General features: G+C 39.5%; 1 protein-coding gene across 1 annotated transcript in view; it reads right to left on the bottom strand.

Moving 5' to 3' along the window:
• Window positions 1-14833, bottom strand: part of ADAMTSL3 (ADAMTS like 3) — a gene marked incomplete at both ends in the record, with an annotated part of 176040 nt that overhangs the window by 57072 nt on the left and 104135 nt on the right. Inside the window, 3 exons of the mRNA XM_080351451.1 lie at window positions 1249-1360; window positions 2310-2467; window positions 7664-7738. Of these exons, the coding sequence (XP_080207577.1) occupies window positions 1249-1360; window positions 2310-2467; window positions 7664-7738 (345 nt within the window). The remainder of the gene's footprint in view (window positions 1-1248; window positions 1361-2309; window positions 2468-7663; window positions 7739-14833) is intronic.

Raw genomic sequence — 14833 nt, 5'->3', positions numbered from 1 at the left:
TGCCAAACAGACAATCTGGATACTAAATCCACTTTAAGATAACAGGTTAAAGCCAGGCAGCTGCAATACAGCTTCTCTGCGTGCCTTAGTACTACAGTATGCCCTTCCTAACACTACTGCTTTTCATGGGTAAAGCAATAGCTTTGTTTCTGTGCTGCTTCAGTTCCCGGCCTCTCTCAGGACTGCCATCAAGAATGTCAAGTCCTGTTGAGAAAGGTACCAGTTTCATGTTATAAACATGCAAGTACAAAGTACAGCATTGAAAACACTGTCTAATTTCAAAGAGATCGACGTGTAGTTGTAGTCGTCAAACCATAACGTGAGTCGGAATAAGGCTGGATTTGAGGCAGTAACTTTGAAGGTAAATGTGTCCCCTGAGTTACTCAAGGTTTACAGGCAGTCCTCAAAAATAACTGCGAAGCTTTACACTTCTTCCCTCGTCAGATAGGTTAGGGGAAAAATTCATAAATGCAGTACGATGGAACCATCGGAGGATACGTGTCGCCACTCACAGTTCCAGTAAAGAATCACACTTCATGAGGCCAAGTATCTTATAAGATACAGTAGTTTCCTGTGGGACTACATATTATACACATATATTGTCTGCATTTCAGATTAAAGGGAGGTGCAAGTGCCAAACTGGATGGTTCATCAAAAGATCCCCAGACTCTGCTTGTGCTTTAAACATCTTTTACTTTTTTTTCCTCATGTCCCAAGTAACCACATAACCCATATTTCTACTCTCCAAGAAAATCACTACACCAGTATCTCAGTCTGATTCTCAGGTGACCTGGGTAAAGCTGGTTGAACCGAAATAGTGATCCACAATGTCAAACATTCCTCCTGCCACAAAGCCACAGTTTTTGCAGACCAGACATGACAAGCAGTAGGCTGGGCTGGATGAGCAGTAACAGAGCTGAGCTGCACTTCATCTAACCATTGTATAAGCTGTAATGTTTAAACCAGGAGTACACACTACAGCACAGTACCTGCTGCTCTAACTTCCATCAGGACTAAGTGTCTACAATCAGACAGCCATAGGTTTTGATAGGAGCTGTTCTTTAAATTCTATATCCCTATGCTTATACTAAAGCAACAAATGATAGCGTAGCAGGTAAGTTGATTTAAGAACCACCAGTGTGCAAAGAAACACAAAAATTTAGTCAATAAAAATGTAGAACGAAGATTGTAAATCAGATACTTTGAACCTGCAGCTGTAAATGCTCCTGAAGAATTGCCTTTACTTACCTCCTCCACATGTCACCGTGCAGGGGAAGAACTCTGTCTGTCTCCATTGATGACTGATGGGTTGATAGAAAAAGAACTGAACCACACTCTCTTTTGATCCAGAATACCTGGTCTGAAGAAATTTCCATTACAACACATGTGTATACTGTACTCCAGTATTCATGTCATTTCAAAACTTATTTCATCTATAATAACAGTGCAAAGAGTCATATGACAAAAGGCAAATAATTTAGTTGTTACTGTAGACTTTCTAGAGGTTAAGTTTCCAATAATAATAAAAGTTGTGTACTCCTTTGTTTTCCAAATTAATCAAAGTATTAATGTGGCTATTTGATTATCAATCATACCTGTATCCTGCCTCATCTCATTATTAGCAAAATTTTTAAAACTTTCTGAAGAGGGAAGTCAATAATTGAGCTAAGCACACTGGTTGATATTCAGGCAAGTCTAACTGCACGTGTGATATTGGACGCGCAAAATAAACACTACTGAAAGTCTGTTTCTGCAATATGACAGATAAAGCCAAGTGGTATAATAATGAAACACCTGCCATTTCCAATGGAAAACTGCATGACTACCTTCCTTCAGCAGTAAAATGTTGATATGTTTTTGCATATAAATATCTGCATGTATGATGCAAGCCATCACTATGTGATCTGAGTAGAACAGAATCTTAGAAGTGGTCACTAGCTGGATTAGCAAGGTCTAAGGGAAATTCCAGGGCTCTGTGCTCCGATTCAGTAGGTGGCAGCCTTCAGTTGGATTAACAGCCACCCACTGCACAGGACCACGCCGTTATTTTTCTGTAACATTTAAAACAAAAATCCTGGCCGTTTTTACCGTTAAAGATCCTGTGATACTTTCCACCACAGCAAAGAATTAACCTTGTAATATTTGATTTTGTTTGGATATACTTAGTATAAGTTATCTCTGGACTTTGATTAGGATTCTTTATTTGCTAGATAAGATTTTGTTGTATTGCTCCAACCTGACAGACAGCCGCCTACTCTGTTGCATATACTTGCAATATCTTAGTAGTTTTGTAAATACACACATCCCACCTTGATAATGAAATCTGCTCCAAGAGGTCCCTGGATCTTTATGATTTCCCTGTCTGTATTCTTCTGAAATTCAACAGTTGTATTTTCTATGACAAACGTTCCAGGACCATTGAAACTGTGCTCTCCCTTGTCTCCTTGCAGCGTCTTTGACTCTATAACTAGAGAAGAAACATGCAATTAATCAACTTAAACAGGATATTTTTTCAAGGAAGTCAAAGTAATGTTTACAACTTTGCCTTGCAAGTAGCACCATTGCGTGCATTAAAAAAACCCACACAGAATATCTGTGAGAATATTAGCTGCTTCAGATTATAGGCTGATACATGATCGCATGACATGTCAGCACAGGAATACCTGCCTGAACACACTGTTGTCTCATAGTAGAAGCACTTATGAGACAGTTTTCCCTACACCAAGTGCTCTATATAGTTACAAAGCAGTAGATTCAGCAGGACAAGTTGACAGAAACTCAATAAACATACAGAATCGATACACAGGAAAATTATTCATACTTCCATGCAACTCAAAAGCCCAGCAATTCCAGTAATCTGTCTCCAGAGAAGCCTGAATCGTGTCAAATTCACCAAACACTCACCTCGATACCTGTATCACTCTACCCATTCCAGAGGTCATTGACTCAACTTCTAATATTTCCCATGTGAGCAACAAGCAGGGCCAGGCGGCGGGTGGGTGCAGCGCTGCCGGAGGGACGTCCCTTTCTCAGAACAGGTGGTGATGAAAACCCTCTTTGAGCTGTCCTGCATTCTTTGGAAACTGATTAAACTGACAGCCCACAACCTCCAGAAGACAGACGAAGCGTTTTAGGATTGAGTCACTTCCAGAAAACTGACTGAACTACAAGTGTACAAAGCTAATGGAAGATATTGATGATGAAGGCAGAATTTGGGACTCTGCATAATACAGGGTATGTGCACAGTGAGACCCATGACTTGAAATACACTGGTCTGGTTACGATCTATCAGGGCACTGCATGAGAAAGGCATGAGTCTCAGATGAGCTTTTAGCTAAAAGGAACCTTCTGATGAGCTATTAATACCCTCTTTTTCCAGCTACTTTGCCTTTTTTGGCACTTTAAACAGAGTTACCTAATTCAGGCTAGATAATTTAGGTTAAGAGCATCTGTTTTTATCTGCAGTGAAAATATACTCTGAATGCTGCAGTCCATCAGTACTGTTTTCTTCCTCAAAACCTTTTAAAATATATTTTAAAATGCATTCTGAAGCATCTCCAACAGAGAGAGTGAAGAAAATCTAGAAGAAATTAACTTCCTTGAAAAGGTACGAAACACTGTCCCAAGTTTCTAAGCACTGGGTTCCACTATGCTTATAGATATAACAAAGATCACATACATGGCTGGAAGGAAGTTTAAGGAAGGATATGTTTCTAGGAAATGACTTTAATGTTGATCACAGGGTAGGAATTTAGTGGTGAATTTAATGTACTTTGTCAAAGAAAACAAAATGAATATTGAGGAATCAAAGCACCCCACTGTCCAACACGTTTCTGTTAGGAAGAAATAGTTATCAACAAATTGCAGAAAAAGCAACAAGTATTTAGATGATTGCTGCGTATTTTTGTTTGTCACTTTTGTGGAAGTTTTCTTTCCTGATCGCATCACAAAATAACCTTTTAAATATTCAGAACTCGGCATTCTTGGATTAAGCTTCTACAAGCCTTGACCCCAAACTTACACCACTTAGGAGTTCAGTATTAATGCACAGCGCCTGTTATTCTGTCATTTCATTGAATAAGAGTCAAATCAGCAAACCTCCAGAACTTCCACCTTCACACAAAGCTCAGGAGTACAGGACTCCTTTGAAACTAGCATTTAAGATTGCAAAGCAAGATATTACAAACCAAGAATATTGTTCAGCAAACAGCAACATGATACCTCACTGAGAGGTGACATACATGTATATGTTAGAGCTACGCTAGATTTGAATCCAAAGCATGTGTTTATTTGCAAGGTCCAGCTATAGAGTGACAGCCTGTATCTCTGGAGGTCAGGTCAGGGAAAACTAGGACAGCTGCTCAGATTTTCCCAGAAGCGTGTCACACACACAGGGACACAAAGAGCTGTTCCACAGCACAACAGATAACCTCTGATGCAATATATTCCTACTCCAGCAATATCTAGTGCTTGTCATCACAGGCTTCTAAAACAGAATGAAACCAAGCATCTAGTGCATGTAACATATACATACCACAATAATCCACTTCGCCCCAAAAAAACCACTTTGTTGATTTCAGCACTGTAACTGGGAACAGAGGTTTCACCAACTGGTTTATAGGTCAGGTTTAGAAAATAATTCTCCAAACATCTATTGATTCTTCAGGGTCTTGTAATCCAGGAGAGGTGGGAAGTTTGACTTCAGGATAAGACCCCTGGGGGGTCTTTAGGACTCCAGATGTGCAGAGTCATAAGGACAGGGAATTCTTTTGAGTGCTCACCTGTTTCTGTGCCTAAAAAGATAATCACCAGTACCAAAGACCTATAACTGTGTTACTTCCCTTACCTTGGTAAAAAGAATGTTTTCCCCATGGAAATGCTTTGCCCGGTTGTGGAAGGAAGATCCACAGCAAAAGCTTCCCATACTCTTCGTGGCAGGCAAGAGTAGGGCAGTACAGCATGGGGAACCCACTGCAGGTACCTCTCTGTGTAGAGGTGCACGGAAGAATTCCCAGGGAAATAACTCCTACTCCCAGCGCAAGGAAGAGCAAATGATGTTGCTACCCAAAAGCGATTCATTTGTGGATAGAACAATACAGAGACCCAAAAGAAAATACACTCTCTTTTAAAAATACAAGCCACATTGTCTTCCTCTTTGCATCTGTCAAAAGCCAACACAGAGCATAGATGTGCAGCTAAACGCTGCCAAGTAATGCAAATCGCTGCAAGCTGAGAAGAAACCAACAAAAAGGGAAAAAAGAGTTGCAGTTCCTTTTAGTGAAGTGTAACCTCCCTAAGTTCATGAATTCAGTTATCTAGCATTAGCCACTTGTAAAAATATTAGCTTCTGGTTTTCCTGTTTCTTCCGCTGGAGGATTAATTTCAGGGAACTTTCAATCTTTCTTTTGATTCTAATGCTCTTGAAACAACTGCTAGAAAAGCTGTAATTTAGTCCAACTCAAAAACGAAACCCAACAAAATGTATCATTTTATTCACAACCATTTTTATACTAAATATATGGTTCTCTTCCACCAAATCATTCACAAAAAACAAGCAGACCGAAGTACAAGGGAGACCTATTCATAAAAAAACCCAAAGTAATGCCCTTGTTCTATGATGAATCTCTTGCCCGTCTTGAACTGTCCATACACACAAACAAAATACTTATTCTTACCAGCTGCAAAGAAATGCAGTCTTTCCTAAACCACTAAGCTGCTGATTGTAAAACAAGGTTCAGGGCATTTATTTGTTTCAAATCTGTTATGTACTACATCTCCAACCAGGTTTCCATTTTTTATTAATCCAGCAGCTGTGTTTCCTTGGAACAAGAGCAGATCATAAAGCCCAGGATGAAGCACAAAAGAACACAAGATAGAGGGAAAAGTGCCAGACAGTCCATGGTGCTCTTCAAACATTTGCTGTTGCTGCTGACTTGACTTGAAGAGCAAATATTTACTGGCACCAGGAGGCAGTGTAAAACTCTACATTAGGTAGTCCCTGCTCCACCTGTTAAATTCAACTCCTTACCAGCCAGGACGAACGTCTATGACAAATGAAACCGTAATTATAAGTGATTATTTTTTAAATTCTACCTTTAATGAGAGCAGCACACCCACACAGAAGTCAATGAAATTGCAGACCGAAGATCACAAACACACGTACAGGCAGAAAGGGGGACAAGCAAATTGTCCCAAAGCACATCCCCCTAGAAAACGGGTGCCGGAAGATCTGGCTATGAAGCCAGAAGCAATTTCCAGCTTCCTCCCCCACAACAGCTCTCACTTTTTCACCTCTGCCATTTAAAATATTTTAGGTAAAAAATGTCTAAATCCTCACAGATTTGCAAACAGATGTGCTGGGGGAAGTGGTTAAAGGAACATTTCACACTCCTTGTCCAGCTAGAGAACTGGCTAACAAAGGTAACGCCAAGCCACAGCTTTTTTATGGAACCACCCCGAGTGGGAAGCCAGGAGCACTCTGTGCTTAGTTACCGAGTTGCTGCTGTGTTCCTCAGGAGCTTTCCAGAAATCCCCCTGGAGCCACTGAATCTCGTACTTTTTCCTCATAAGAAGCTGAAACAACAACCTCCTTCTGCAGAACTACTTAAGAAAGACCAAGAGTCCTGACCTGAACTGGTCAGGATCACTCCTTCATATGTCCCTTACAATACTTTCACATGAATATTATTTATTTCAAGTTAAGTTCATCTTTGTACAGTGGTGAGATCAGTGTTACATCTAGAAGTTATTGTCACTCTGGAGCTGCTCTAAAGCAGAAGTCTTATTAGATTTTTTTCTTTGAAAGAAGATGACGATATATTCTTCAAAGCAAGCAAAGAGATGAGCAATTTTCAAATAAAATGCATTTCTGTCTTCTATTTACACATCTCAGAGCAGTAGAAATTCATATTTCTACGATTCAGACTAAGTCTTCCACTTTTACTAATAAAAAAATAGCTCAAAATGTTAAATGAACGGTTTCTTTAATGCCCTGGTATGGCAGTCCCACTTACTGTTGGAATGATTAGTTCTTTATCTGAAGTAGACCTATTGGTGAAGAAATTACCATAGATACTACCATCAGCCTTATATAAAATACTAGGAAACAAATGCCTAAAGGAACAGCGAGCTGTTTCTCATAGATTATGTGTAATGACCAAAGGTATTACAAGGAAACAGGACTTGTGTAGTTTATTTTATGTATTTTGTTTATGTTACCTCATTTTTACCTAGATCACTTTTGTCTGAACGCTGCCCGCTGACCAAGTGGGACGTCAGCTGGACTGTTTGCACTGTCTCAGACTCTTCAACTGAAATCCAGCGCTGGGTTATACAAGTGCTATTGATTCCACGCACAACTCTTCGAACGTCATTTTGACATAATGGTTTGCATGTAGTTTAAGAGTGAACTGTATTTTGGATGTCTTATGTAAGAATTACTTGGTTTAAACAACTTTAGAAACCACCAGTATGTATACTATTTCTTTCTACTAAGTGGACTTCCAGTGTTCTGTAGGACTATCTCCAGGCTGGATATTAAAGATGGGAAGAGGAATCAAGGTCATGATCTTACCCATATTCTCAAAGTTTGGATGAGTTCAGATACAAGGTTCTGTTTTTATCTTCTGCCTATGAATAAATACATAAAACAGCTCAGTCGTACCAAGGTGTGCTGGTCCTTTCAGGGTAATTCTCACACTGCGACTCCCATGTGGTACAGCAATCACGGTTTCTTCCCCTAGGAAAAGTAAAGAACTGTTTTAGAAGTTATCTTGCATCAGGGAATTTGCACATCACACAGCTAGACTGAAAACTGTCAAACGTGTCTAAGAAAATATTTAACAGCTTTCACCATTTTTCTATTAAAAATAATCATATGCTATTTTATTAAGTACAGTATACCACGTCTGTTTGCTATGCTTTGCAATTATTAAGGCCTATGAATGGCCTTGTAAATCTTTCTTGTTATTAGAAAAATTATTTGCTATTAACAAAAACAACTGAAATGTCAGTAGCGTATTAGGAACATATTTACACTCCGTTGTCCTAGTTTTATTTCCTAATCACTGAACTGACATAAGGAATCTGCTAAGTAGTACTTCCCCCTTACAAAAATCTGCAGCTGTTCAGTCTCGTTTTGCCCACACCTCATTTCCTGCTGCAGGTCACAACTTTAATAAGTGGCAGGACTTACAGGAAATAAATCATCTACTTAACACTAAACCTTAACCAATTACAGACCAGTTAAGAGCAAGTATATATTAGCTATAATGTATGTTATAACAGAGTGTCTGCATCTAACTTACCATATAAGATCATTCCTTCCAGTAAGAGCCTTAATTTAAAATTAACTGTAAACCAAACCAGCCCTGAATAGAACATGTCAATACAAAACAGCTTTTGGCTGCCTGAAGGGCCTGTTCATATATAAATGTACAACACACTTACTTCAGTGCATTTTACAAAGGCAGAAAGTTATTACTTTCCATTTCAAATGTAGGAAATCTGTAATTTGCCCAAGCAAACTGAGTTAACAGTCAAATCAACAGACCAGAGACTTTCATGCCAACAAGAGCAGTGCTCTTGGACAAGGTATGCACAATACACAACGGGGATATCCACAAAAGGATGGGAGAAGTGTCCAAGCAAAGTACCAACGTGCTGTCTCCCATTTCCATCACAGCCCAATTGGAAATCTTCTTTGGAGCAGGATCTGCAAACATGGGCCCATTGCAGGAACACCCCACGGAGGGTGCTCTGTTCAGTGATGGCATTAACATATATCCAGGGGCTGGTGTAGAGGAAGCTCATTTTTCCAAATTCAAAAAGTAATGCAAGTTGAAGGTCAGTTACACATTGGCTCCAGAATTACTCGTACAATGCATAGAAGAAGAACATCCAAGTTTAGTTTTAACTAAAAAATACTTGAAGAATGTTTCTTTCCACTTTAAACTGGACCCTTTTATAGTAGATGCTAAATTATCAGCTTCTGGTTAACATCTCCTTAGCATAAGTATGAAATCCTGCCAAATGTTCAGGATACTTCAAGCAAATACTGCAATTATTTTTTCTGAAATAAACACCTTCTTATGTTACAGTTTTTATATCGCCAATTTCTAGGAAGGTCATTTAAATATAACAATTTATTTTGGATGTAATAAAATATGATCTTTATTAATTTCATACTTGGGTATTCCACCAGAGTGCAAAATACTACAGTAAGAACAATAATACAGCTAAGGAGCCCTGGAAAAAACATTAACTACTGAACCACTTAATATCTTTTTGCATCTTGGTTTTTCATCAGACGAATTGCTAAAGATAGCCAGGAGGTAGTGGATGTGTATATCTTTAAAGCAAGGAAATAACTACTGAATTCATATGTGCTCTCCAGTATCTGAGAGAGAGCAGGTTTGAGGGGCCCGTCTGTCCCAACTGGGTCAGCCCGTCTTGACAACCAACCAGCAGTTACAACACAAAACCTCAGCAAGAGTCTGACCCCGAGCAGTTCTGAATCCACACAACTGCTGTTTTGAAGGGGAACCAAGGGCGCCCCGCGCTGAAGGGATGAGGCCCAGATTTGCAGATGCGCGGAGATGTGTAGGACTGCTCCTCTTGAGAACAACCAGGCTTGTTCTGCTGCGCTCCCTCCATCTCCTTACAGCAAGCTCTGCTCACCTCAGCAGGCCTCGTTGATCCCTTTTCAGGATGCTTCACATTCCTTTAGCACTACTGCAGACATTCCACCCTCACCAAAGCACTCTCTGATACGGTCCAAAAGTCTCATGGGGGTGCTAAATTTGGTGTTTCTCTGCGGCAGAGACAATATTGCCAGCAAGTATTTTATTTGCATTAGAAGAGGTGACCACCACAGCCATGTTCAACCCCTGCAGCCCCACAGACCTGTTAAGAAGCCTGACAGCAGGAGATTCTTGCAACATGACTGAGACAATTATGACCTAGGGCAGTCTTTCCATGAGATGAAATAAATTATAGGAAAAAATGAAAGTGAGATTTTAGGAATTCTGAACTGAGATGGGGAATTGGAAGAAGATGGGTCAGAGCTGACCTAAGGGCTCCACCTTCTCCTGAGAACAGCTTCTACTCCCTACAAAACAGCAGTTACAATTGTCCAGGTCTGGCTCCAAAACTCTATATTCCAAAGGTCTCCCGTTTCTCAGCTGAAACATATAATTCTTATAGGAACAAAAGGCCCTGTAAAGCCATTTAAAAATTTTTATGCTGTACATTTCCCATTGAATCATTAGGATCCACACTGTTAAAAGCACTGAACCCTTATGGAAATATAAGAGATTGTTACCCTGAAATCTATATTTAGAATTTTCAATTATCTTTCCCACGCTTATACTATTAATGTATCTTTGAAAGTTAATTGATGACCTTTGTACAAAGCTGAAAACAACTAAGCTCAAAATAATCTGGAACGTGCAGAAAACTAGACTTTAAAATCTGATTTTAGGGTCATAAAGGTCACCTTAAAAACTGGAAAACAGGTTCTATATTGTCTCTCTGTTCTAGCACCGCTTCCACTGTAGGGATTCCCGAGTGCATGTGGGTCACCCTTCTCCAGCACCTGCTTGAAATGAGCTTTCTGCTCTTACCCACGGGCTCTCAGCAAATGTGTGTTCACACACTACATACACACTGCACTTGCTTATTAAGCTCCCAGACTACTTTTGCTTTAGATGGCAAGGTTTGATCCTGTTTCTACAGTGTTAATGTGGATTTAGATTTTGGATTTCAATGAGAACAAGATCAGACTCCCTGCTATGGTAAGACTGGGAGCTAATCCCCAGGATCAAAATAAAGGAGCCACATTCCTGAGCTCAATCCAATTCAGCAGGTTTTATTTATTTTTCCATGTGGGCCATGGTGGACCCATTTACTGTTTCACATATGGGCCAGTTGGGATTTTTTCCCCTCTCTCCTCTTACAACAGTGCAGAGGGTTTATTTCAGGCCTATAAAAAACCATTTCTTTCCATGTATTTGCTCAGCACTTATCTGCTGGTCCTCCAGTTCTGATCAGAGGCCTGTTTGGTCTCCAGGTACAAAGAACAATAGTCCAGTAACAACTATCAGCACAAGGGAACTAAAAAGCTCACAAAGTTTTAGTCTTATTGCAGCGGCTCACCTCCTCCACTCAACATTTGGTGCTGCGGTATGTGCCGAACTAATGACAAGAACCAGTGCAAAGCCAAATACATATATTTTAAGAGACATCTAAACCAGACAGGTATTTCTCTAGGTAAGACAAAAAACATCAGGAAGGTAAAGAAGGAGGTTTCATACTACCTAATAACAGCTCCAAGTAAAACAATCAACTAAACAGAGCTATAGACAAAAATGGTTGGTGCTGAAGATGCAGCATTCACACTATGCACATTGCAGGTGCTTCACTTTGGACTAACTCCAGCCTGATCCCACAGACTGCATATTCTCTACCTGTTGGGGAACATTCGGTGTTTTTCTGGAGCACATCTTCTGGTTTAGCTTCATGCAAAAAAAAAAATCCAGTTTATGCTCTCCAAGACCACTCCGTGATGTGAACTGATGAGCAGCATGTTAGGACCATGATGAAATTTGCTTTAAAAAAATGTACTCCTTATCCAAACTGAAGGGCACTCTATCCCTCCCCACACACAGTTTTCCTGCCAAACCAGCCTCAGTTCCCTCTTCTGGCTCTACATATGGTTGATTTTTCCCCTTCCTCTCAGAGTGTTTCTGATTTCATCTCCCACCCCAGATTCCTTATCTAATCTGTCTCCTGCCCTTCCTTTTTTCCCTTGATCCAGCATATCTGTACATTCAGTCCTAGGTCCTCCTCCCACCTTCTCATATCTGTTTTTCCTTCACTTTATGAACATAAGATGTCTTTTTTTCTTTTTCTTTTCATCTAATCACATCTTTCTCTCTCCTCATGTGATCTCATCACCACCAGTCCTAAGTCTGAAACTCAGGAGAGTCAGGAGCTCTCCACGAAATCTCTTCTGTAACGTGAGGCAGGAGGCATCACAGAGTTAATCTCATGGTGCCCATTCTAAACTGCAGCAAAGCAGAAAGCAAGAGAAGCCTCAAGGAGACCTCTTCAATAGCTTAGCTCTATAAGAGCAACATGTTATTTTATTCTAAGGAGACAGCACACACGATGTGTTTGCGGTTAGGACATGCAACAAGCTAGAGCACACTTAAAAAGACAAATTTTCAGAAATGTCAACTGTTAACATCCAAGAAGCCTCCACAGAGCCTGAAGGAAAAGGTTCTTTTTTGTGTGAAGGGTTATAGTAAAATATCCGTTGATATTCACAGATATTGCAAAAGACTCGTCCGTGACCAGAAGACAATTGCCTGCCAAATTTCAAATCCCTGATCCGTGATCAAGTCCAACAATGGAAGGTATTAAGACATATTAAAGAAAAGGTTTCAGGAATGTTTTGACAGTGGGAAACAACATGTTTTTCTCTGCTGCGTCCTTGGAATATGCTGAGTTGTTTGGGCTGAATTATCTCCAAAACATCCAGCACCTGGCATGGAAAGTTTCTGATCCAACTGTTGAATACTTGGCAAAAAATCATTCACATAAAGTGAAGTATCAGGCAACCTTGACGATGGAGATTGCTAGCTCCATGCATATTGATTTAAAAGATGGAAAAGGAGGCAAAGTAGCAAGTTGTAACAAAACTGAGCCAGCTGATGATAGCAAACAGGGAACCGTGCAGAAGGCCCCTGTTTAGATAAATGGGCAAAGTGGAATTAGCTTTTTTTGTTAAGTGTTCTTGGGGATAATGACATAAAAATATATGATAATAAGCAACCAATGGTAAATTACACAAACGTCATAGCAAATAAAACACATGGCAAGAAGAAGTTAAAACAGTTACAAAGCTATTGGCATTGAAACATTTGTAGGGAGCTTTTACCAAAAAGCTAAGAAACATAAAACTTGGAAGCTTGAGAATCAAATAAAACCAGATTAGGACAAGTCCGTGCCTTCAACTCCACTCCCAGTTAATTTCAGAACCAGCATCTTCTTCCTTGGTATCAGAACCAGAACATTTTCCTACCATTTCTTGGCAAGAGCGGTGGGGAAAGCAGACATCAGGGCCCAATCCTACAATATTTCCATGCACGCAAAGTGCAGTGGAGTTAATGGGAGTTCCATGCATGTATCACTAGTAACATCAGGCCCGTGATATCTCATTTCCCGATGGGATGGTACATTTTACAACCTATTACACTTTTTGTTTGAGTATCATTAGTCAAACCTTTAATCATTTTACCAGAATGTTTGAATCTGGCTTGCTGGCAGAAGTCTAACTTACTTTGTCTTTCAAAGGCAATTAAGTATTAGTGGAAAAAAATAAAGAACTTTTGAAATGACAGTTCGTTTCATATTTGCAAAACAGTAGGCTTTCTTTCAGAGTTGTTTAGTTTTCCGATCAAAGGCACTAATTTTATGTAGAAACAAATTTTAAAAGATAGTAAAACAAAGGGAGCTCTTTATTAGAAATCTTTTGCTATCAATGCCTAATTTTTTTTTAAAATATGGACCAAGATAGCTAGGCACTTTTATTTTTCCTTTTATTGTCGTATTAAAATCTTTGGCTCTTGCTTTGCTTCCAGTTCTTTAATTTGGCTCATTGCAGAATAAAATGTACATCCTGCTCACAATTTTATAAGCTCCCTCTTAATTACACGCCTGTCGTATCAATATTTTACTTCTCAACACTAGCTCTGGAAGCTTCCAAATTACTATTTGGAAGATATTGTGTCTCCCTTCGCTCATACTTTAACACAAAGAAAGCACGGTGGTATTTCCACTTTTCATTCACACAGAGGATAATCTTGACCCTAAAAAAAAGATTTCTGCACTATCACAATACCAAAAAAATAATCAATTTTTTAAATTTTAGTAGCATGAATACTGTTTTGCTTATAGGAGTGGTAATTCATTCATATAATCTACCTGCTACAGTGCACAAAAATATTCACTTTTTAGTTTAGATTACTTTTGCTCTACATATGTCTTGAATTACAGACCTGCACAGTATAGGATAGACTAACTCAAAACCCTGTAGATCAATACAAGTGGTCACGCTGTAAGCTTGCAAGCTTTAGGATAACATGCATTGCACTTCCAGTTACACCCAGTAAGCAGTGAGTACTGCAATAAGAATTAAGCATGATTCAATATACAACAGCTCTTTCAAAATCAGGGCACAAGTGGAATCTTTGCAGGCTGAACAGCTTTAAAATAGATGCAGCTGTCAAAGGCAGGTGCTTCATCCATTTAAAAAAATACCTGCTTGCATTTGAATTTTGAGTATTGACTTTAAGAGCACCAGATCATCACCCTTGTGTCTTGTGGCTCTGCAGGAATGTAATGAACCCCAGAGGCTCCATCTCTATGCGAGAAATGCACATTATGTGTTCAGAAACAGAAAAAAAAATAGATGTGAGGCAACTATCTCACATGATAAACAGGTGGGACATAAATCGTGAGACTGCAGGGAGCATCATTGGTGAGGGTGGAAAGCACAAGCCTCTATCACCAAACCTTGCCTGGATATCAACACGGTCAGACTCTTGAGGCTCCAGTAAAGAGTCTAGTTCTTATAGCCCTCCTCTCTTAGATTTTCAATACTACTGAGACCTACAGAGTTACAGTAAGATGCCAATTGTTTTTGAGAAAGAATGGCAAAATATAAGCCAAACATACAAAATAAATCAAAAACAAAGAGAAGTATTATTTCCTTTCACCTTGTACTTTTTTGTGCCATATAAGTAGTTAATTTGCCTCTGAAGTTGAACTG

Source organism: Nesoenas mayeri (genome assembly GCF_963082525.1).
Source record: "Nesoenas mayeri genome assembly, chromosome: 11".
Taxonomy (NCBI): domain Eukaryota; kingdom Metazoa; phylum Chordata; class Aves; order Columbiformes; family Columbidae; genus Nesoenas; species Nesoenas mayeri.
Note: the sequence above shows the minus strand (reverse complement) of the source record. Positions and strands in the feature narration are given on the sequence as shown.